A 23,682-nucleotide genomic window follows, 5' to 3' on the forward strand; every position below is an offset into this window, starting at 1 on the left:
ATTTCAGATGCCTATATTTCATTCTCAGTTCAGAGTTTATTAGTAGCCATCCATTCTACTGTCAACATGAGAGAGTAGAATTTAACCTACGACACAAAATAGTTCTGCCTTCCAGTAGTTGAGAGAATTTAAACTTCCACCATCTACTATAAGTCTTAGTAGATGGCACTAATGTAGCATGCTACATACTGTCAGAGCAGCTGGCTAACTCTCTTGCCCCCCCCCCCCTCACTGGACTTACGACATCCTATATAAAAAACTACCCATTTTAAAACCTTGATTGAAAATCTGACTTTAAATAATACAGATATATTGGTAAGCTTCGACATCACCTCACTGTTTACCAGTATTCCCTTAAATGACATCTTAACACTTTCCTTGCCAACCCAATTTTTTACATGGAAAATTTTGAAAGACAAGCCATAAACACTGCCCCTCTCAAACCTTCTATCTGGCTAGGATATGTAGATGATGTGTTCACTATTTCGCCTCATGGCTCAGACACATTAGATTCCTTCCTATCACTCAATGGCCTACATCCAAGCATCCGATTTATGATGGAAAAGGAAAATAACAATAGTTTATCCTTCCTAGACACCTTAGTAACACACCTTCCTAATGGTAACCTTTCCTTCACTGTATATAGAAAACCAACTCATAGAGACAGATACATTCACAAACTCTCCAACCACCATCCTCTCAATAATGTGGCATTATTAAAACTCTAACTAATAGAGCCCACAATCTTTGTTCCAGTGGAACCTCCGTTTCAACTGAACTCAACCACATGCACAACACCTTCCTTACCAATTGCTACAGCGATTAGAGGATTTAAAAAACAATCAGTTCCTTCCCCATTCCCCAGCCATCTCTTTTGAAGGATTTCACAAATGCCATCACCATCCTCTACATCCGTGGTACACCAGGAAAAATAGTTGGGGCCTTAAAAAAGTACAACTTCTACACAGCTTTTAAGCCCCACTGAGAGAAACTTGCTACACTTATCTGTTCCACAAAAGATCAGCTTCTTCCTCTCTCTCAGTGCCTGGATTATATAAAGTACCCTGCTCCTGCAAACTGGGTTACTTCGGACAGTCAGGTAGATCAGCAACCATCCATTTAGAAGATCACAAATCGTTCAGTTCATCCATTTAGAAGATCACAAATCGTTCAGTTCATCCATTTAGAAGATCACAATTCGGTTCATTTCTGAGTGCTGCTGCAGATTCTAAAAACAGTCTTTCTTTTTTGAATTTACTGTGGTAGAGCATGGTGGTTTTTCTCCAGAAAAACCACCATTTACCTGACTGTGGGTTAATCTGGCCTTACAGACCATGTTTTGGATACAACCCACAGTCAGGTAAATAGTGGTTTTTCTGGAGAAAAACCACCATGCTCTACCACAGTAAATTCAAAAAAGAAAGACTGTTTTTAGAATCTGCGGCAGCACTCAGAAATGAACCGAATTTAAATAAATATGGTTGCATAAAACTTCCCAAAAATTGGGAAACATATAATTATCAAGGGTCCCACTTTACATCCTAGGTCATGCAAATGCCCGTATATGTGCATTGTCTGGCTGGGAAAATATTCAATACATCTGATGGGTCAGATGTATATTCAATACATCTGACCCATCAGATGTATTGAATATTTTTCCAGGGGAGGCGATGGACACTGGCCTTTTATATTTCCCAAAATCAATTGATAATATAAACTTGTAGCCCTCAACTTTCTGGAAATCAGATAAGTCTACAAAGCTAAAACAATGAGAAAATTTTTACAGTGGAGCTGTCATACAATCTCTACACAGCAATTTTCTACAAAAACACAAGCCTTTCTTGTCTGCAGGAAAACAATTTAAAACCCAATCAGGATCCTACCTTAAGTAGGCTACTTGTATACAAGGCCAGAACTGGAGTAGCTATCTTAGTGGCAGTCATACTCCTTTCCATCATGTCCAGCTTAATACTGCTCTGGAAGCAGTAGTGATTCACCTATCCATGGGATTTCTTTTTGCAGTAAGTTCAATATATTTACCACCGGGTTATGAGATAAATGAAATGGAACTTACTGAGGAAGCGTTTCTGGATTCTTGGCATAAGTCAAATGTCATTGCAATCCCAAAAGCAGAAAGGATCCATCACAAGAAAAGAATTATTGTCCTGTTGCTCTCTTTGTAAAATCTTGAAAAAAATGGTAAATGCAAGGCTTCTCTGGTACTTAGAAACCAAGAAACTTCTTTCCAATACACAATGTGACTTTTTGTAGACATCAATTAACATTGAACCATTTGGTCTCTGTTTATTGAACTGTATCTGTCATGATATATTCCTTAAACAAGAACATCTGGTTTTGGTGTTCTTTGACATGGAAATAACTTCTGCCCTAGCTAGACATATTAAGATCTCTACAACCTATGTTGCAGAGGGCACCTTCCTGTTTTTATTTAAATCTTTCTGTCTAGCTGTCTTTCAAGTTCAAGCAGAGATGCTATCGCAGCTGTATATTTAAGAAGAGAGTGTTCCTCAAGGCTCTGTCTTAGGTGTGACACTCTTTGCTATCAAAGTTTAATTCAATCACTGAACAACTTTCTCCCACAGTGGGAAATGTTCATCATGTTGATGACTTCACAATTTACTGTCTCTTGCAATATGGGACAGATTGAAAGACAACTTCAACGAGCAATCGATCATGTCTCTTCGTGGGCTCTTAGTAATGGGTTCAGGTTTTTTACAGAAAAAACTGTGTACACTTCTCCCAAAAACATATCCTTCCCCCAGATCCTGATTTAAAAATGTAACAAAGTAGTATTCCAGTAGCACCAGAGGCCAAGTTCTTGGGCCTTGTCTTTGCAGAAAGCTTACATTCCTTATTCACATTTGTTGACTTAGGGACAAGTGCAAAAAAAGCATTGAATTTCCTTCACACCCTATCCTCTATAGAAAGGGGTGTGGATCAATGTTCCTTGCTTCTCCTTTATTGCATGGTCAAAGGTTGATTATGGGTCCCGAGTTTACAGTTCTACGTGATAAAACACTTCAGTAGGTGGACCCTATCCATCAGATATGCGAATAGCTACTGGTCTTTTCCCACATCTCCCATTGATATTTATGTTGAAGAGAATGAACCTACCACTTAGACAGAAACTGTTGTCTCTTAATCATGCCCTAAAAATAAGTTTCTTCCAGAGCATCCTACATGGACCAGTATCTTTTATCTGTGTTGGGAAGCTTAATATCACACACATCAGACTGCTGTTTGTCCCTTCGGTATGCATGTTAAAGAGACTGTGCAAGCTGTTGTTGAATGTTAGCAACTTTACCTGCACCATGGCAGGTTTGCACTACATCCTTGAACCTCTTACTGTGCCAGATTATGGAATCTCACACTCCATTATCCATCTACATGCAATTATTTAAGGCATATAGAACAGACCACTGATTTCCTTTCCATCTATACTGATGTTTCATATCTTAGACCACTGTTGGTTGTGCTGCTGCTGTCATTCTTGACTTATGTAATCTGAAGACCCATTTGACCATGATAATTATGCAGCAGAGTTGCATGCCTTTCAGCTTGAGCTTGTAATTTATACAGACTCACTGAGTTCTTTGTAGACTATCTCATCTCCTGTGTATAATCCACATTCAGTGCTTGTGAGGTTCTACAACTGTTGTACAAAATGAAGACCCTTAATTTTGACATTCAGTTGTGCTGGATCTAGCAGCTATACCTACAATCTCATTTTTCTTAATTCTAATGCAGTAGGAATTTTCCATGTACTATTTGATAGTCCCATATACAGTTTTTAAGATCAAAGCTAAGTTCCCACTGGAAATGTTCATAGCAGGAAGCACTGAGAAACGAATTGCATGAGATTAAGCCTGAAATTAAGATTTGGCAGTCTAGTCAACATAGAAACAGAAGAAAGGAAGTTGTTTTTACTAGGCTCTGCATAGGTCAGTCATCTTACACGCACTTATTTACTGATGGCTGATGACCCACCTATGTGAGAAAAATGCAGCATGTGTCTCACCATTTGTCATATTCTGGTGGAGTGCCCACATTTTATAATGAGAGAGAGGAATGAATTTTTTTACTTATCTCCCCAAGCTATCCACACTCAGGCAGATGATATCAGACTTTGACAAACTGCATGCTATTTTTAACTTTTTGATAAGAATTAATTTCTACAAGCACATTTGATTATAAATTCTATTTATATGTAGATACTGCATTGCTTAACTTAATTTTTTTTGTACATGACATATTTACTTATTTATTTCTTTATAGCTATTTATTAATACTTTGTGTACTGCTGTAACCTTTGATATGATGCAGTATGACCCTTGCTGCCATTTGCTGCCAATAAACCAGAAATAAATCAATCACCTAGAGATGTAGATGTTATTTTGTCCAACTGGGGAAGTTATGTTTTAAGGCAGTACTTACCCTAGAGCTCTGTTTGTGAAGGATTGGTACTGCAGTGAAGCAGTTTCTGTTGGGGCTGCTCCACTGGAATTATTAGAATTGCTTTGAGAGGCTTCCTAATCAGCTGGCAAATGAACAACCTGCTGCTGCTTACTTTGCCAAGTTGTCTGGAGGAATCATTTAGTATTGTGTTGTGTGTGTGTGTGTTACAAGAGTTATTTCTAATCCCTGAGACGAAATATTGGAAGCATTAAAATTAGTTTTAATCCTTTCCTAGTGCTGCAAATATTCATTAAGCCTCCAACACGATTAGAAAGAAGAATGAAATCTGTTAACTGTGTTTCTAGAAAAGATGAGGATAGTGTGGATAAAATATGTGGAAGACTGTTCCAAAGAACAGGGAAATATAAAATGAACAAAGAAGATAAGAAGTTGGTATAGCTGAACTTGTGTATATGGATGTTGAACAGCATTTTTCCATTTTGATTGGAGGAAAGAGAAGGATTGGCGTGTCCACTTCAGTTGAGCATATATGGGAAAGTGATTGATGGTAGTAAATAGGTCTTTTTTCTGGACACAAGCATTCTAGGTCTTAAGATCTCTCTCATATTTTTTATTGTGTGTGTGTGGGGGGGGGGGGATACTTTATAATGCCATAAGACATGAAACTGGCTGGGAGAATGTAGGCTTGCAGAAAAGGAAACATTGATAAGGTTGTGATCATAGTCATCAAAAAGAGATCACATCTACTGTGTATTTTGAGGAGAAATGTACTGTAGTTGCTGGATCAAGAAAAGGTCCAACTCATGGCATTGTGAAAATAATAAAGACATTCTGGCAGGTTGATGAACAATTTATGAGCTCATTCCTGACATCAAGTGATTATTGTTATCATCAGACCATGGAGTCTCATTGCAGGAGGTCCTAATTGCACATGTACAGCTCATCATATCTTGACTTAAATACATTCACTGTCTCTCACTCATCACACTTTCAGGTGATACATTCCAATCATCAACCACTCTTCATGCAAAAAAAATCTACTCTCCATCCCCTTGCTCCCACCCTCCTTATACAGCCTCTAGGGATGGCCAATTGTTCTTCCCCCCCCCTGTCTCTAGCCATTCTATGAAAAATCTCATCCACATTAATCTGGTAATTATCTCTTACCAACTAATATGTCACAATCATATCCCCACTCCTCAATATGTCCTCATACTCTGCATTCCAGAGACCCAAAACCAATTTAATCAACCATCTCTGAACCCTCTCCAACAACTCATCATCCTTTTGAAAACCAGGGAATTAAATCTTTGCATAATAAGCCATATACAGTCTGATCAAAGCCTTGTACAGTGGAATCATAACATCCTTACTTCTACATGTCAATAATCTCTGCATTATTGCCATAATCCACTGTGCTGTCCTCACAGTTTTAGTGTCCCCCCAAAATTTTAGGTGCCTATCCATCATCACCACCAAAATTTTCATCTCTTCTACTTCCTCTATGATATCCCCACTATTATACTCTGCATCTCATCTTTGCTTCCCAGTTTTCAAAACTTCACACTTTGCTACATTGAACTGATACCCCATGCACTTGCCCATTAATCTAGTTTATTCAGATCCTCTTGCAATGCTACATCATCCATTCTAATTCTCATAGCTATCCCCAACTTTGCATCATCTGCAAACCACTGTGTATCACCATTCAAGCCCTTTCCAATGATATTTACATAAAAATAAACAACAGTTATCCAAAACAGATCCCTAGGGCACACCACTAGTGACTTTCCTCTTCCAGGATATTGCTCCCCAATACACAACCTGCTGATTCCTATCAGACAGCCATTCTCTTATCCAGTGCACTAAAAGTGTACTGGATAAGAGAATGGCTAGAAGTGAAGTTGAACTATTTGATAGTTCAACTTCACTTCTGGATTGATCTGTGAAGATCAAATTGGCTCCCAAAGAATAGGAGCCAATTTGAATTATGAACATCAAAGTCTCCAAGGAAGATGCTCCCAGCCTTTGGGTAATTAGAATCCGTGAAATCAACTTTTAGAAAAAAATAATCAAAAAGGCCAGCATGGCCATTATCTGCTGCCTGTGCCACTATCCTAATTTGGATAGTTGCACAGGCAGCAGATGAATGCAGCAAAGTGAAACAAGGAAATCTGAACTAAATGAAATCATATAGGAGAAGATTCAAGATTGTTACTCTTTACATGGAATGTCAGATTTGACAAAAGTGTATGTATTGCTCCTCTCTCCAGCTGAAGGCATCATGTAAGATGTAATTAGGGTAGGTAAGGTGAACTGTACAGGATGATTGCTGAGACTTGGCAAGAAATAACAGATCAGGTTTTGATGGCTATAAGCAACAGTGTTATATGCCAGTAATGTTTGCATTGGATTAGATGTTAGTAAAGTTGATGCAGAAGAGATTCTGACAAACCATGATGTAGAATTGTGTGCCAGTTTTTTGGGAAGCCTTCTAATGTGTTTGTCACCCTTTTCAGTCCCGTGTTCTATCCAATAGCTGGCCACAGAAACTGCTTTATTGCTGTATGCCTGAATGGCAGACATGCTAGATCCACTAATTAATTAAATTTAGTGCTCCGAGCAGACCAAGCAAGGCCATCACCTGCACTTGTGTGAATGGAGGAGGGTACAGGAAACAGAGGCTGACTCTGGAGATAAAACATAGTAATAGCCACCTTGTGCTTCCAGGAGTACAATGATGTTGAAAGTCATCTACCACAGAGAATTCTAGTTGGCAATTCCTCCATCTAGGAAAGATATGTTTACAGGCTTATGTGGCTAATGGACAGACAATATATGGTTGAGAGAATGAAAGAGGAAGGCAAGTGACCAATGGTATACCACAGGTCTCTGTTTTCGCTTGTTGGAACAAACAATCCGATTCATAAAGTATCCTGATCAAACAGAATTCATGGATCTTAAATTAGATGGCTTTGAGTAGTTGGATTTGAAAGATCTAGAAATGCAATTAGCCGTTAACAATTAACCAGTGTAATCCTTTTCTGGAAAAGAAAGTTTATTGCTCTTAGAAATGAATTAGAAGAACTTGAGCGGGAACATCTGCATGATATCGCGTGTAAAAATTCAGATTGTGAAATTCTAAGCGTGTGGGAATAGTTTTCCCAAAAACTTTCATGCTCTTAAAATCTTTGCTAAAGCTCTTCTAACAATTTTATCTTCTACATACTCTTGTGAAACTCTATTTTCTGCCTTAAATAATATCAAATCGAAAGGAAGAAATAGATTGAGCAATGATTTGAGTGCTGCCTGTGTAGCATTAAAATGTACACACTGTAGCCCTTCTATAAAGCAACTTTCTACCAGCACTCAGCATCAGAAAAGTCATTAAATGTAATGTAAGTTTGTAATTTCAGTTTATTAAATTAATTGTATAATATGAATTCATAGATTTTATATCGGTGTCCTATTAAATAAATAGCCTAATATGATATGTATAAGTCACCATCTATGATTATGTAGTTAAATTTATAATGCATGTATGCAAATGGCACATCAACAACGTCGATATTTAAAAATAAAAGATGTTTGACACCTGGGTAAAAAGGTTTGCCATCACTGCTCTATACAGTCCCTCACTAATTTCTCCAAGATTTTAACAACTACTAATGACACACAAACTGGCCTATAATTAGACACTTCCAGTCTGCTACTGCCCTTATGCAATGGCACTATCTTACCTTCCTTCCATTCCCTGGGAACCTTTCGTGTAGCCAGACTTTCATTGAAAAGCTAGGTCAAAGGAGCTGTCAATTCTTTAGCACATTCACTCAAAACTCATGGTGAAATACCATCCAGTCCCACAGCTTTACTGACATCCAGAGTACTCAGTATTTGGAACACACTCCCCCCCTGCACCTCTAAACCCTGAACCTGCCCTATCCCTCTAGTATTAAAACCTTCTTCTCCAGGATGAAATGCTCCAATAAAGTGCACATTGAACAATCTACTATGTCCTTTGCATTAGTCAGTCTATTTCCATTTTTATCCTGCAATGTCATTCTTCCACAATCATTTCTCCTCCTACTGGCCACATAGCTAAAAAATTCCCCTAGGATTTTCTTTCGATCCTCGTGCCAATCTCTTCTTATATTCCAGTTTTGCCTTCCTCACCATACTAGTCACTCTCCTCATCTGGATCTTATATTCTTCGTGCATCTGCTCTCCACCCCTCTCCTTATATCTCTTCCATAATCTCTTTTTCAACTGCAGTTCCTGTTTGATATTGTTTGTCATCCACTTTACACCAAATTGTATCTGCTTCTTCACTCATGAAATACAGCATACTATTGCTGCTGACAAATATTCCTTCACAATTTCCCAAGCATTAATGATATCCTGGCTTTCCAATTCTGCCCTCCATGGAACTGCCCGAAGTTGATATCTAAGACTATTATAATCACCTGCCTTATAATTCCACATATGTTCCCTTTTCTTTGATATTCCTGCATGTCTATTCATCTTCCAAGTCATAACCACATGGTTATACTCTCCAACTGGTGGGAGAGATATCATCTCAGTTATTATCAGCTCTTCTGATGCTAAGACATCTGTCCTTCAAGAATTCTAGAAATTCCACTCCCTTATTACTACATGCATTTTCCTCTTCCCAGCTTATACTGCTATAGTTTAAATCTCCCATAACAGTCATTCTTCTTGCACTTGCCAAGCTCACATAAACATCTCCTGCCCCCCCCCCAATCCTCTGTACCTCTTGGTTTGTAGCAACACCCTACTAAATATCCTGTCTTGGACACTTCTACCTCACACCATATGCTTTCAAAACCATTAGTGTCACTGCCTTCCAAAGCTTCCACTCTTAGATGACATAAATCATTACTTATCCTCCGGGATGTAGTTGGGCCAGGGCGATGCTCTGGTACTTTTTTTAAAACTATGAACATTTTTAAATTCATTATAATAAATTATAAGAATTATAATAATGAGACTTATAATGCAGTTCCAGCTTTCGGTCAAAAAATAGCAGCTTGCTGCTATTATTATATTATTTAATATATAATATAATTAAAATTAATATTATAATAATAAATGCCGCACTTTATGCTCTGAATTTTTGTTTCCAAGGTAGCCCTGGCACTATTTCTTTTAGGATTACACCCTGCTTATCCTCCACTCTTAGAGGACATAAGTCATTACTTACCATAAGCAGTACTCCACCACATTTTCCTTTCCTATCCTGCCGAAAAATGCTGTACTCTGATACTTCAGTTCCTGTTATTATGTCATCTTCCATCAACCATGTCTCCGAGATCGCAGTAATCTTTGGTCAGGCTGGTGCTATCAACACCACAATTCATCTCCTTTATTTCGAATACTTCTGAAATTAGTATAAAGCATAAAAATATCACTGCTTCTATACCTTTCATTATCCCCTGTAGACCCCACTGGACTTCGTGTTACCTGATGTCGTCCCCCATCTCCCAAGCGCATATTCCCACAAGAGGCTACCCCTGCTACCATCCACCCTGGGAATTCTAGTTCCCCTGTATTGACACACCAACTCGTTTAGAAAACAGCAATCTCTCCAGATGCCTTCGGACAGAAGAGAACCTCAGTTCCCTTCTGTCCTCAAATGCCGTCCAAGCATCCACATATTCCAGTCCTCTCTTCTGACACATTCTGGCTATTATACTCTTCAGTATTATTACTGCTCAGCTCATCACTATCATACCTGGGCAACACACACAATCTTTCCTCTCTGTGTTTTCTTTTGTACAACCTCAAGCAAGAATCTCAGATCTCTCGCTCCCTGATTTACATTGCCTCTCAAGTCATGCCTTTCTCTCTGTGTTTCTCCTACTTACCTGCTGTCCTGGCATCATTCTACCCCTGGTTCCACCACTCCCTCGAATTCTTCTCATTTCCTCACTCTGACTGTTTCCATTCTCCCTTCTATCATTTCCATACCTCCCTCCCTCTCTCATTCCCTCTCTTCTACTGCTCCTATTCTCTACTCTTCTATCATTCCCGTACCTCTCTCTCTCTCACTCCTATTCTGATTTGCCTTGCATTCATCTCCTCCATTCGCCTAATCTCATCTTTCATACTTCTCATCTCATTCCCAAGACATTCCACCTCCTCTTTCAGTTCATCTGTCTCTCTCTCTCTCTTTACAAGTTAGTCCCTCTTACTTGCCATTCATTCTCCCAATCAAGACCATCTCTGAAAACTTCAATCATTCAATCCTTCCACACTCCCGACTCTTATTTTTTCATTCATATTTCGCTCGCCATTCTCTCCTATCACGCTACTCATCTTTCGACGTTCATTTCCCATCTCTGACACAACTAGATCAGTTATCAAAATATCTATTTCATTAAATTCCTCCCTTTGTTTACATTTTGCACATATATGCACTCTCACTCGTCACGTATCCAACTCCCGGGACACATACATACAGCAAGCACTGCATGCCACAAAATCCTTTATTATATTACGCAAAATAAGTCCTTAAATGGCGGAGGGCTTGGTGACATGCCATTTGTAATTGGAGCTGCTGTGATCATTCACTTACTGCTGAGGAACTACTAAACTAAACACTAAATATATATAAACACTATATTATCTCTCTCTCTATTATATATATATATGTATACAGTAAAACCCCGTTTTTATGTTCCTGCAATTTATGTTTTCCTGCCATTTACGTCATTTTCCGTTGGTCCCATCTTAAGGCCTATTTTTATGATATATTGTTTTCCCGCCATTAACAACTTGATGTGGATGTTATTTTCTGTGATTTGTATTTTTTTCTCGAGTGGCAATACTGATTTTTCAAATCGATTTCCTCTCATTCAAATCGATTTCTGCAGAAATCTGTGCATTTCTGTTCCCAGATGGCGTTGCTTTCGGCTGTAGTTTCGTTTCCACCATCACAGTGATGAGCGATACTGTGATTTTTCAATCACAGTACGAATTGATATTGCAGAATTTCTGCTACGTAATTTAGCGTGTAAAAGTTGCTTTCAACTTTCGGTGGTGGATTATCCATGTTAGTAATATGGAGAAAAAAGACAGAAAACAGAAAATGTATTTCGGTAGAAGAAAAGATGGCAATTATGCGATGCGTAGATTGGCATGCCGGAATACGTGTGCATTTAGCAAAAGATCTTGGACTCTCCGTGTCCACATTGAACACGATACTAAAAAACAGGTCAAGCATTGAACTCAATGCAAGGCAATCTGGAGCTGTGTTAAAAAAACGAAAATATATCTGGACATCGACATACGATGAATTGGATAAACTTGTGGCAGTGTTGTTTGTTTCTACGAGAGTGTCGGGTATTCCAGTCGATGGTACTATACTCCGAGCGAAAGCCCTTGAATTTGCTGCAAAGTTGGGGATTAATGGTTTTACTGCATCAAATAGATGGATTGATTGTTTCAAGACTTGTCACAATATTGTGTATAATCAAGTGTGTGGAGAAAGTAATAGTGTCTACTGTAAACCAGTGTAAACATGAACTAAAGACTATTATTCAGGACTACGAACCAAAAAATATTTTCAGTGTTGATGAAACTGGGCTCTTTTATAACATTCTGCCAAGTAAAACATTGTGTTTTAAAGGAGAAGTGTCATGGTGGAAAACTCGGCAAGCAGAGGGTAACTGTTTTGTTCATGGTCAATGCTGATTGATCAGAAAAATTACCTTCACTGGTGATTGGTAAATTTAAAAAAGCCAAGGTGTTTTAAGAATGTGAAAAATCTGCCTACTAAGTATGATGCCAACGGCACAGCATGGATGACCAGCAGCATCTTCACATCCACCATGCATGCTCTGGATGCTAAAAAGGGGACAAATCACTGCCAAATACTACTACTTAACTGGTAATTAGCTTACAGAATTAACAACGCATATGAAGGATATTAATTAAAGGCAACTTTAATGAATAACTTCTATATTTCGGCAACGTCATGTTGCCATCTTCAGGAACATAAAAATATGGTATGTGCACGCAGGCGCTAACAAAAGCAAATGAGGAAGAAGGCAAGAAACTAATATTGTTCCTAAAGTCCTAATGGTGCCCTCTGGTGGGCTAATTTTGACTTTAGGAACAATATTAGTTTCTTGCTTTCTTCCTCATTTGCTTTTGTTAGTGCCTGCGTGCACATACCATATTTTTATGTTCCTGAAGATGACAACGTGACGTTGTCGAAATATAGAAGTTATTCATTAAAGTTGCCTTTAATTAATATCCTTCATACGCGTTGTTAATTCCGTAAGCTAATTACCAGTTATGTATGACCAATGTATAAGCCTTGCTACTAGAACTACTACTACTGCTAGACAAATGTCCTGCACACCCTGAAGCTCTGCAGCTCAGAAACATTAGATTAGTGTTCTTTCCCCCTAATTGTACAAGTGAGCTTCAGCCATTAGATCTGGGCATCATCCATGCATCTAAATGGAAATATAGAAAAATGCTTGTTGAAAAAGCTGTGTTTTTTTGCATGATAATGGTATGGACCCAAAACAAATCACTATATCAATCCTTGATGTCATGAATTATGTGGCCAAAGCATGGTTGCATGTTACTACTGAAACCATATCCAACTGTTTCCGGAAGGCAGGAGTTACGTTTGTGGAAGAGGAGGAGAAACAACTACAGGAGGAAGAAGATATGTCAGAGCCCAACAACTGGTATGTGATGGATGAGGCTTCCTCATTTCAAGACTAAGTTGATGCTGGTGCAATCACACCAATGGTACCAAGTGTAGAAGACATCCTTTCCAACCACCTTGGTGAAGAAGAGAAAGAATTGGTTGAAGAAGACTGTAATCAAGAACCTACCGTCCCTACTAGTAAAGAAGCAATGGAAGCTATCTCTGTTTTGAGGCAGTATATTGCAAGTGCATCAGGAGACAATGGGGCATTTAATGCCCCTTATACGCTGTGGAGAAGCAGGTGGAACTTATAAAAGTGTAGAAAAAGCAAAAACAATCAACAATTAAAGATTTTTTTAAATAGATAAATGTGAGTAATTGTAAATTCATTTATTTTCAGTTATTAAATTTTGTAATCTAACATGTAGACTCACATACCAGCAGTAAGTCATCTTTTAGCCTTTTTTTAATGTTTTTTTTTTTTACATTTCCTGCTATTTACACTTTTTTCCATCAGTCCCCTGGAAAGTGTAAAAAAGCGATTTTACTGTATATATAAACGCTGAATATTTATATATATATATATAAACACTATATTTAACTATACTGAATAGCGAAAACTTATATTCTCTTCCGCTGCAGGTGTGTCCAACTCTGACCTCGCCTTCTCGGTAACCCAAAAATAACACCATATATAACAACAGAACTCCAAAAGCAGCACCACTAAGAACACTGGTGTTACTGAGGAAAAAATGTAGCACAATTCACAAATGTGACAGCAACAACTGTGTTCCAATTCTAGCAGTGTTCCAACACATACAGTATTGAATTTAATGCTTTTATTCTGGTTACTCATTTGCATGTGTACCAGTTGTGAAGTTATCATAACACCTAGTATGTGTAATATATTGTTTCTAGTCTTTTGTTGTGTATAAATTTCTGCTAGTACCTCTGACAATGTAAGTCTGGCGACTTGTGAAACTTATAGGGATATATATTGTTTATTTTTATTAAACTCATTATTTACTTTAAAATGTGGTCTTAATACCGGAAGCTCCCCACAGAACTGCTAAGCAACAGACGCTTATGTTTTCAAATATAAATTGCATCCATCATATCCTAGGTCTTCATGGTTGAGATGTTTTATAACAAATGACCAGATTTGATGCAAAGTAAGTTTTTTTTTTTTTTTTTTTTTTTTTATATAAATCACTGGATGTGTAGCATTTTGGATGCTTCCTTGAATACCGGAAGCTCCCCACAGAACTGCTAAGCAACAGACGCTTATGTTTTCAAATATAAATTGCATCCATCATATCCTAGGTCTTCATGGTTGACATGTTTTATAACAAATGACCAGATTTGATGCAAAGTAAGTTTTTTTTTTTTTTTTTTATATATAAATCACTGGATGTGTAGCATTTTGGATGCTTCCTTGAATTTGCTGGTGCAACTCCTCTTGTAGGCAGTGTAGGCTATTTTAGTTTTTTGTTCCTAGAGTACTTGATAATCTGATGAATTTCACATGTTATTAGAGTGCTAGATTTAGATTTGTTTTTTGACATCTTTCATATGTTCTAACATGTAGATCTCCACAAAGCAATCCATGTGCACCATGTAGAATATACTGTAAGAACAGTTGAGTTTATAGACCAGTGGCGGCGCGTACATAAGTACAGTACTGCGACACTGCAGCACCCCAAGGAAAAAATGAAAAAATTAAATTTTGTTTGTGTTTATAAATAATAACAATGCTTACAACATTATATAAATGCAGTACAATATGTTAAAGGTTACAGCTTATGTTTGGACATTGATTGAATAGTTAATAATTGGAATTGTTCGATTAATGCTTTAGATTATGAAACAAATGCACTGCGATCTAGCGCCGATATTCATTTGTCCTTGTCATTGCACGTTATGTCATTCCCAACTGTAACTGCTCAAACGGCAGTGTATTTTTAGTATGCTTACGTGCCTTATTTCTGTAAGATATGAAACGTTTATTATTGGTGCGTGTGCATGGTAAATTATTTTTTGTAAAACTTATTTTATTTTGTTAAAATAACATATAATTATTTATTATAGATACAAGGCTGAATTATGATGAGTGTCACTGTTGAAAATATGAAAAGAATTATATTTTTTCAATTATCATTACACAAAACAAATGCACTGCGATCTAATGCCGATATTCGTTTGCACTTGTCATTGCTATTGATACGAAACTTTTAATATTGGCGTTTGTTCATGGTGAGGATGAAATATTTTTAATAAAGCAATTTTTAATATATAAATTTATTTATTAATAAATTCATTACTGATTAGGAAAAAAAAGTTTTTTTTTCTTTGTTTTTATTTTTTTTGTATGTGCAGCACCCCACTTAAAATTTTCACTGGCCACCACTGTTATAGACTACTAGTTTTTAAGCTGTAGGACATGGTGGTTTAGAAGAATGTAAAAATACAGATATCTTTGATAAGTTATCCATTTCTCAATGGATATACCGTAACATTATGATTCCTCTATAATCCTGGTTATTTTGATCACTTGAGGCTTCATTGGTCTGCTGTCATTGTATGGTTTTTCTATCTTTGGGTTTATATCTATTTTGTGATAGGGTTATAAAAAGATATTAAAAATTTGTTTTATTTATTCCTTCAAGTGGAGTAGGCAGCTTCTTTTTTTTGTCCTAATTTTTGGATAACAGGTTTTTTGCACAGCCTGGCTGGCCGAGTGGTTAGCATGTCCACTCTCCAGTCAAGATGCTGCAGGTTTGCATTCCACCATGGGCATGGATGTTTGTGATTGTCTGTGGAAATACTAGTGGTGGCGGTCAGTAGATGGCGTTGGTGTTGTTATGGTCAATTGGTGGATTGTGAGTGGTGGAAGCAGAGATGTAGAGTAGATGTCCTCCTCAATGAGTCTTTGGACTCCCTGGAGGTGACAAATAATAATAATAATACCTGGTTTCTCCCTTCATCATCAGTGAAGAATTGTCTTTAACCACCATTGTTTGTTCTACTAATATGTAACAAAAGTATGGAAGAAGGCTGCTGCCATCTCCTGTTCGTAATACTGAATTAGAACATTATTATTTTGTGCTATTGTATGTATTCAACAGTTGATTTTCCTTAATTGTTGGGTTTAAAAAAAAAAAAAAAACGGGGGGGGGGGGGAGGCCTGCTGATTTATGCCAAAGATTGGCTTGCTTGTGTGCTGGATAAAAAAAAAAAAAAAAAAAATTATCTTTCATTTATTTAGTGTATGGCAATCTACATGCAGTTATAAAGGTAAAGGTAACACAAGTCAAAATAAATATGTAAAAAGTAAGTGACAAACAGTGAGAATAAAACAAATACGCTTATGCTTTCAATAAACAAAACACTTATAAGTTAAGATCAAGTTGTCTGATCCAGTTTATAACAGGCATTGTCACCTCCAGGAAGTCGTTTCTTTGACCTGTGTATGCATAAAGACTGTACTCGGGTGCCAGTAGAAATGTGGTGGATTGATTGATTCAGGTGCCTGCAGTCACATTCCGGTGAAGGAATTTTTCCCCACTTGTATCCCAGCTTGCACATCTTCCATGTCCAGTGTGAATCCTGTTCAGTTAATCCATGTCTTTTGGCTCAGTTCCATACCCGGGATGTTGAGACAATGCCTATCAAACCAAGTTTCGAGTTGGACATTGGTATTTATGCTCCACATTCGTTTCCATTGTTCTTTGGTATTGTAGTTGGTTGTTCTCAGGTGTTAAACTTCACTGAGAGGGGGCTTTCTTGATTTCAGTCTGTTGAGCTGTAGCTCTAGTATGTCATTGTGTGTAGGCAATTCAGTATTGAGTATTTTATCATATTCTCATAGTAGAGCATCGTGTCTTCATAGGTTTGGTGGTATTAAGTTATTCAGCATTGGGAGCCAGTGAACAGGAGTTGTTTTTATAGTTCCAGTGATAAGTCACATTGTGGTGTTAAGCTGATGGTCAATTAGTTTGGTATGGCAGCTGTTGAGCCAAACTGGAGTGCAGTACTCTGCCACTGAAAAAAACCAATTCGAGTGCAGATGTTCATAATGTGGTTGCTGCTGCATCCTAAGAAGTGCCACATAATTTCTGGATGATGATGTTTCTAGTTCTTATTTTTCCAGCTGTGTTTTCAGCTTTTTTCTTATATGATAAGGTCAAGTGTAATTCAAATAATAAGGTCAAGTGTAAAAAATGCGATCAAGTGTAACTCCTAGGTATTTAGGATATTTGTTATGGTGTAGAACTGAATTTCCAAATCGGATGTTCAGCTCGTCATGTGCCAGTTTATTGCTGAGATGGAATGTTGACACTTCAGTTTTACTTTGGCTTGGTTGCAATCTTTTTTTTTTTTAAATAGGTCATTTGTAAAAGTTTTCTCCATCTGTCTTAGTTCTCTATTTCTGGTGGTCACTATGTCATCCACATAGCAGAATTTTCTAGATACTGTATCTGGCAGGTCAGTTGTGTATAGGTTAAATAAGATAGGGGCCAGGATTGAGCCTTGTGATAGGCCATTGTTGAGTTTCTTCTAATTACTAATGTTTTATCCAAGGACAACACTGAAATGTCTATTGCTGAACATATTATTAACAAGCTATATTGTTCTTCAGCACGGTAGTGTTTCATTAGTTTATACAGCATGCCCTCTCTCTCTCCAGACATTATCGTATGCTGCAGTTAAATCAAGGAAAACTATTCAAGTTTTTTGATTTCGTTGAAGGCCTGCTTCAGGGTATGATGTCAGCGCCAGAACCTGGTCACAACTATGATTGGGCCTAAAGCCTGCCTGTTCTATCGGAACGTGTTCAAGGATGATGTTACTTATGCAGTTGTACAGCAGTCTTTCCACTAGTTTATATGCACAGCTTAGTAGTGTGATTGGGTGAGAGTTTTGTGGGTTGTCAGTTGATTTTCCTGGTTTGGGAAGGGCTATGATCTTAGCTCTCTTAAATTCCTTCGGCAACACACCAGTGTTCATTATTTCTGAGAAGAAACGGACGAACTATTTTTTTGGTATTTTTTCCAGCATGAATAAGAAATTCTGGGTGAACTCCATAAAACCTCAGGGCCTTTCCATTATTTGTATCAGCTAGTGCATTGTTGATTTCCTCATTGCTGAAGGGTCTTGCATATTCTTATTCGTCTTGTAGTTTTACCTTCAAGTCTCTGGCTTCTCTTTTAACTTCGATGGTATAGTTTCTATCAAATTGCAATCTTGAGATTCTAGTAATGTGGTTAGCAGCTTAGTTTGGTGTGAAAAAGGCTAAAAAAAAATTTAATTTTGAGAATCCTCTATATAACCTGCATATTGCATTCATGCCTAATGCGTATTCATTGTAAGAGTTTTCTCCGTCTGTCTTAGTTCTCTCTTTCTGGTGGCTAACACTATGTCATCCGCATAGCAGAATTCATGCATATTTACCTAATGTTAATGGTGATTGTTTCCCCCCCCCCCCCCCCCCGATATACTATCATGTTAACAATAAAACATTAGATATTGATAAATTACATAGTTTATATCATTAATGTTAGAAGTATTGATATTGGTTCTGTAAAACCTGGAATAGACTATTTCGCTGTTGTTGCTTTTTAATTGCACTCATTTTTTTTTATTTAATGTTTGGAGAGATGCTTTGATAGGAGCAGAACCTGTAAATATTTATTACCTTCAATTTGTTTAAAAAACATAAAATTTTCTTATCCAGTTGAATTTCCAAGCATAAAACCTTAATTTAGACCACAAACTATCTAACTTCTTCATATCCTTTACTTGTCTGTCATTTAAAAGTTGTATGGGTTTTTTTTCTCACAGAAAAGACAAGCTGGCCATAAGAACACATGCAAACATAATATACTAGCCTTTATCTGCTTTGGGTGCAAGCAACCCAGCCTAAGTTAACAATGTGTGACTTGGCATTACATTACTTGGTAACCACTTATCTGCTGATTATAACCAATGCTTTTGAATATGACCATCAAGATAGCTGCTCGCTTATGGAGGAAGTATTGGGGGTAGGGGACACTTCTTAAGAAAGTGTAGTCCTTGTGGTATGGTATAGTATAGCAATAATTAAACTCTCAAGCACCTATGACACAGAGTTGGCCAAAATTCTAGAAAAATTTTGTTTTGTCATTCATCATGCTTCTCTCTTAGTGAGATATTAGTGAAAACAATAAACTATTGAAATGATTTGCTTAACAATAGCTGTTGATATGCCTTGTTTCCTTTTTTTTATTTTTTTTTATTTCAGCTTGTTCTTCCTGTGGAAGAATTTCTTTTCCCTTTTGAGAATGATGTCGAAATTCTTTTGCTTTATCAGAGTGCAATCATAAATGGTAAGAATAACTGAAATTTCATTGTATCATTTCTTCTAGGAATTTTTAATGGAACTTGTGCCATTATAACATTTTTATGCACATGTTCACAAGAATATAGTAATTTTATTACATCAAATATTTCAACCAGAAACTAACTGGTCATAATCAGTGTATCAGCATAATCACAAGGTGAAGTAAAACTTCTTCTTCTTCTGCAGCTTTTCCCACTTAAGTAGGGTCACTGTTTGTGGTGAATCTCCTCCACAACTTCCTGTCTTGGGCTGTAGCCACATCCAAGTTCTTCATCCTCAAGTCCTCCTCCACCATCTCTTCTTTGGCCGTCCGCACTTCCTCTTCCCCTGCACATCCATCTGCATGACCTTTCTTCCCACATACTCTTCCTCCCTCCTCATCACATGACCAAACCATCTCAACCTTGCCTCCTGTATCTTCACTCCTAAGTTCATGACTTTCACCCTTCCCCTTACGTAATCATTTCTCAGATGATCCTTTCTGGTCACACCGCACATCCACCTAAGCATTCTCATCTCCGATACCTCCATCCTGCTGATGTTATTTTCCTCAGGGCCACAGTTTCCAAAGCATACGTCATAGCTGGTCTCACTACTGTCCTGTAAATTTTGCCTTTTGGATTGATCGGCACCCTCTTATCACATAGCACTCCAGCCATCTCTCTCTCTCCAGTTTCTCCATCCTGCTTGTATCCTGCATCCCACTTCCTTCTCAGCCTCACCATCCTCTTTCATTGTTGAACCTAAATATCTAAAGTCACTGACCTTCCTGATGACATTTCCTTCCAGCTCCAGATCTGTCTCCTGGCTGCCATCCACTTTGCAACACATATACTCGGTCTTACTTCTGCTCAGTCTCATACCTCTCCCAGTACTTTCTTCCAACTTTCCAGTTTGGCTGCCACTTCTTCTCTTGATTCTGCACACAGCACGATGTCATCTGCATACAACATAGTCCAAGGTGCATCTCCTCTCACTTCCTCCATCACAATAATAAACAGGAACGGACTTAATTGATGCAAGCCAGCTGTCACTGGAAAACTTTCTGTCACTCCTAGGCAGGTTCAAACACTTGTCTTCACATTTCTGTACATCTCTTGCACCTACCTGATATATTTCTCCAGTACCTTCTTCTCCCTCAGACACCTCCAGACTTCTTGCCTTGGCACTCTATTATATGCTTTCTCCAGATCAATAAATACCAGATGTAGCTCCTGTTGCTTCTCTCAAAACTTTTCCATCATCTGTCGTACCCCAAAAATAGCATCTGTGGCCGATCGACCAGGCATGAAGCCAAATTACTCCTTTGCAATCGCCACCTCCTTCCTCAGTCTTCCATCAAGAACCTTTCTAGGATTTTCATTGTGTGGGACATCAACTTTATTCCTCTGTAATTCTTATAGTCTTGTGCATCCCCTTTACCCTTGTAGATGGGGGACAAGAGTACTTTTCCTCCATTTCTTGGGTATATTTTCCTGTTGGCAGACTTCCATGAAAAGGTCCCACAGCAAGTCAATTCCCTCTTCCCCCAGGAAGGTGAATCTACAACAAAGAATGTTAATCCTATATACAGAGCTGAGCCACATGCCAGATGCCACCGTAGTGGGCAGTTACTATGAAATAAGATTACAATTAAGGTCAAAATTTAAAATTAAGTGATTTGAAATAAAATTAAATTTAACTACATAATGAAATGACATAGCATTATGTTAAATTTTAAAAAATAATAATGAAATAATTAAAATGTGGGGGGGGGGGGGGAGAAACATTATCACTTGCCATTTATGAGGCTGAGACTCTCTCCCAAATCTTGGCAATAGAGAGACAGTCATACTGATTTAAATTTGGGAAGCGCATAAGTGCTTCAGCACTCTCTTTAAATAACCACTCAAACCTAAACCTGCACTGATGTAAAAGGCGACAAGTATTGGACCATAGGATATTGTGATCAATTTTCACTCCATGCTGAGCAGTAATATTTAGAGTAATAAAATTATTATTTTCTTGTGAATACATGTATATAATAAATGATTTATTCTATATCTAAGATCCATATAGATAAATGTTCTCTGTTTTCTTATATTAATAACAGCACCTCTCTACCAACATTGGTATAGTCATGATATTTAAATATTAATTTTTTTTTTTTTTCATTTTTACATGCAAACATGTGTCATTTTAGAAATCATTCTTCCATTTGTGCTTAATGTATTCAGATTTCAGCTGTATAATTTAATTTGGCTTGAATGGTAGTGGTAGTATGTAAAGGGAAAAGAGTTAACAAACGATTATCCTTTAACCCCTCCCCCCCCCCCAACAGTCAAAGTGGATCAGATATACAAACAACATTGTGATTTTTTATGGAGATAAAAACATGAACAGCATTCTGTTCTTTTTATTATATAACTATCCTACTTTTCTAAATCACTTAGGGAATTGAACAACGTAGATCCGAATATAAATTAAATTATACTTTAATAAATATTTCCAGTATTTCGGCAACGTCACGTTGCCATTTTCAAAAGGAACTTACAAAAAGGCACGTGCATGCAGGCACTACAACGCAGTAACTGAGAATGAAGATATGAAGCTATCGTTCTCCTAGAAGTCCTAATGGTGCCCTCTAGCGGACTAAGGTGTTCTTGGCCGTTGGGCTGAAGGTCTGTTGATGTATGCCTCCCAAATTTGGGGCAGTTGTACAACCAAATTTGTTGAGGTTTAGAGAGTTTCTTAGGGCTGAGGCTGATTCCATAAATAGTCTTTCGAATTTGTATTTGCTATGGTGTATTACTGTAGCTTTCTTCCACCGTATTCTGTGGCGTGTATCCAGAGCATGGTCTGCAAGACCAGAATGACTGTACTTGTGAAACCGAATGTAGTCCTTATGTTCAGAAATTCTGATATTCACTGTCCTGCCTGTTTGGCCAAAGTATGACAGTTTACACTGCAAGGGACCTGGTATACACCAGGTAGGTCTAGGAGAAGTGGTTGGTCTTTGGTGGAGCGGTGGAGCTAATCTGTTCTAACGACATGGCCCTAAACACTGAACTAAATCGCATCCTCAACACTTGCTCAGCCAATGGCTACCCCCCCAAAAAAAAAAAAAATCTAAAAATTATTAAAACCTACAAACCACAGCCCCCTTCCCCTCCTCCCCCCCACAACAAAGATTACTCTAAATCCATCACCATTCCCTACATCCGAGGCACCTCGGAAAAAATTGCCAAAATTTTAAAAAAACATGACCTCACCTCCTGTTACAGGCCTTACAGAAAATTGGCATCCCTTATCCACTCCACCAAAGACCAACCACTTCCCCTAGACCTACCTGGTGTATACCAGGTCCCTTGCAGTGTAAACTGTCATACTTTGGCCAAACAGGCAGGACAGCGAATATCAGAATTTCTGAACATAAGGACTACATCCGGTTTCACAAGTACAGCCATTCTGGTCTTGCAGACCATGCTCTGGATACACGCCACAGAATACGGTAGAAGAAAACTACAGTAATACACCGTAGCAAATACAAATTCGAAAGACTATTTATGGAATTAGCCTCAGCCCTAAGAAACTCTCTAAACCTCAACAAATTTGGTTGTATGCAACTGCCCCAAATTTGGGAGGCATACATCAACAGACCTTCAGCCCAACGGCCAAGAACACCTACTTAGCCTGCTAGAGGGCACCATCAGGACTTCTAGAAGAACGATAGCTTCATATCTTCATTTTCAGTTACTGTGTTGTAGTGCCTGCATGCACGTGCCTTTTTGTAAGTTCCTTTTGAAAATGGCAACGTGACGTTGCCGAAATATCGGAAATGTTTATTAAAATATAATTTAATTTATATTCGGATCTACGTTGTTCAATTCCCTAAGTGATTTAGAAATGCATAACCAATGTATAAGCCTGTCTACGAGAATCAACTATCCTACTGTTTTTAATTTCTTCCTTTGGCAGATTAACTTTAATGGAGGTGTGACCTGTGATGCCACTTGACTTCATTTAAATCAAGGAAATAAAAGAAATTCCAAGTTCATCTTAGGTTCAAGATTTCCATCCCTTCATCTTGTTGTCTGTACCACTCTCCTAATTCTGATGAATATACTGACCTTTTTGATTATCTTTCTCTGAAAAATTATCATATACAGGCTAATTACTCAAACAGTTAGATAATCTTAAT

At 37.8% G+C, this 23,682-nt stretch overlaps 1 protein-coding gene across 1 annotated transcript in view; it reads left to right on the forward strand.

The window, feature by feature from the left end:
• The window catches only part of LOC150102538 (RNA polymerase II-associated protein 1), a 754,864-nt gene that overhangs the window by 643,277 nt on the left and 87,905 nt on the right, over positions 1 to 23,682 (forward strand). The window contains exon 31 of the mRNA XM_090399226.1: positions 19,404 to 19,488. Coding sequence (XP_090255352.1) covers positions 19,404 to 19,488 — 85 coding nt within the window. The remainder of the gene's footprint in view (positions 1 to 19,403; positions 19,489 to 23,682) is intronic.

This window comes from Typopeltis vanoorti, chromosome 10 (assembly GCF_054136105.1).
Source record: "Typopeltis vanoorti isolate ZY-2024b chromosome 10, IOZ_Tvanoo_1.0, whole genome shotgun sequence".
NCBI classification, from domain to species: domain Eukaryota; kingdom Metazoa; phylum Arthropoda; class Arachnida; order Uropygi; family Thelyphonidae; genus Typopeltis; species Typopeltis vanoorti.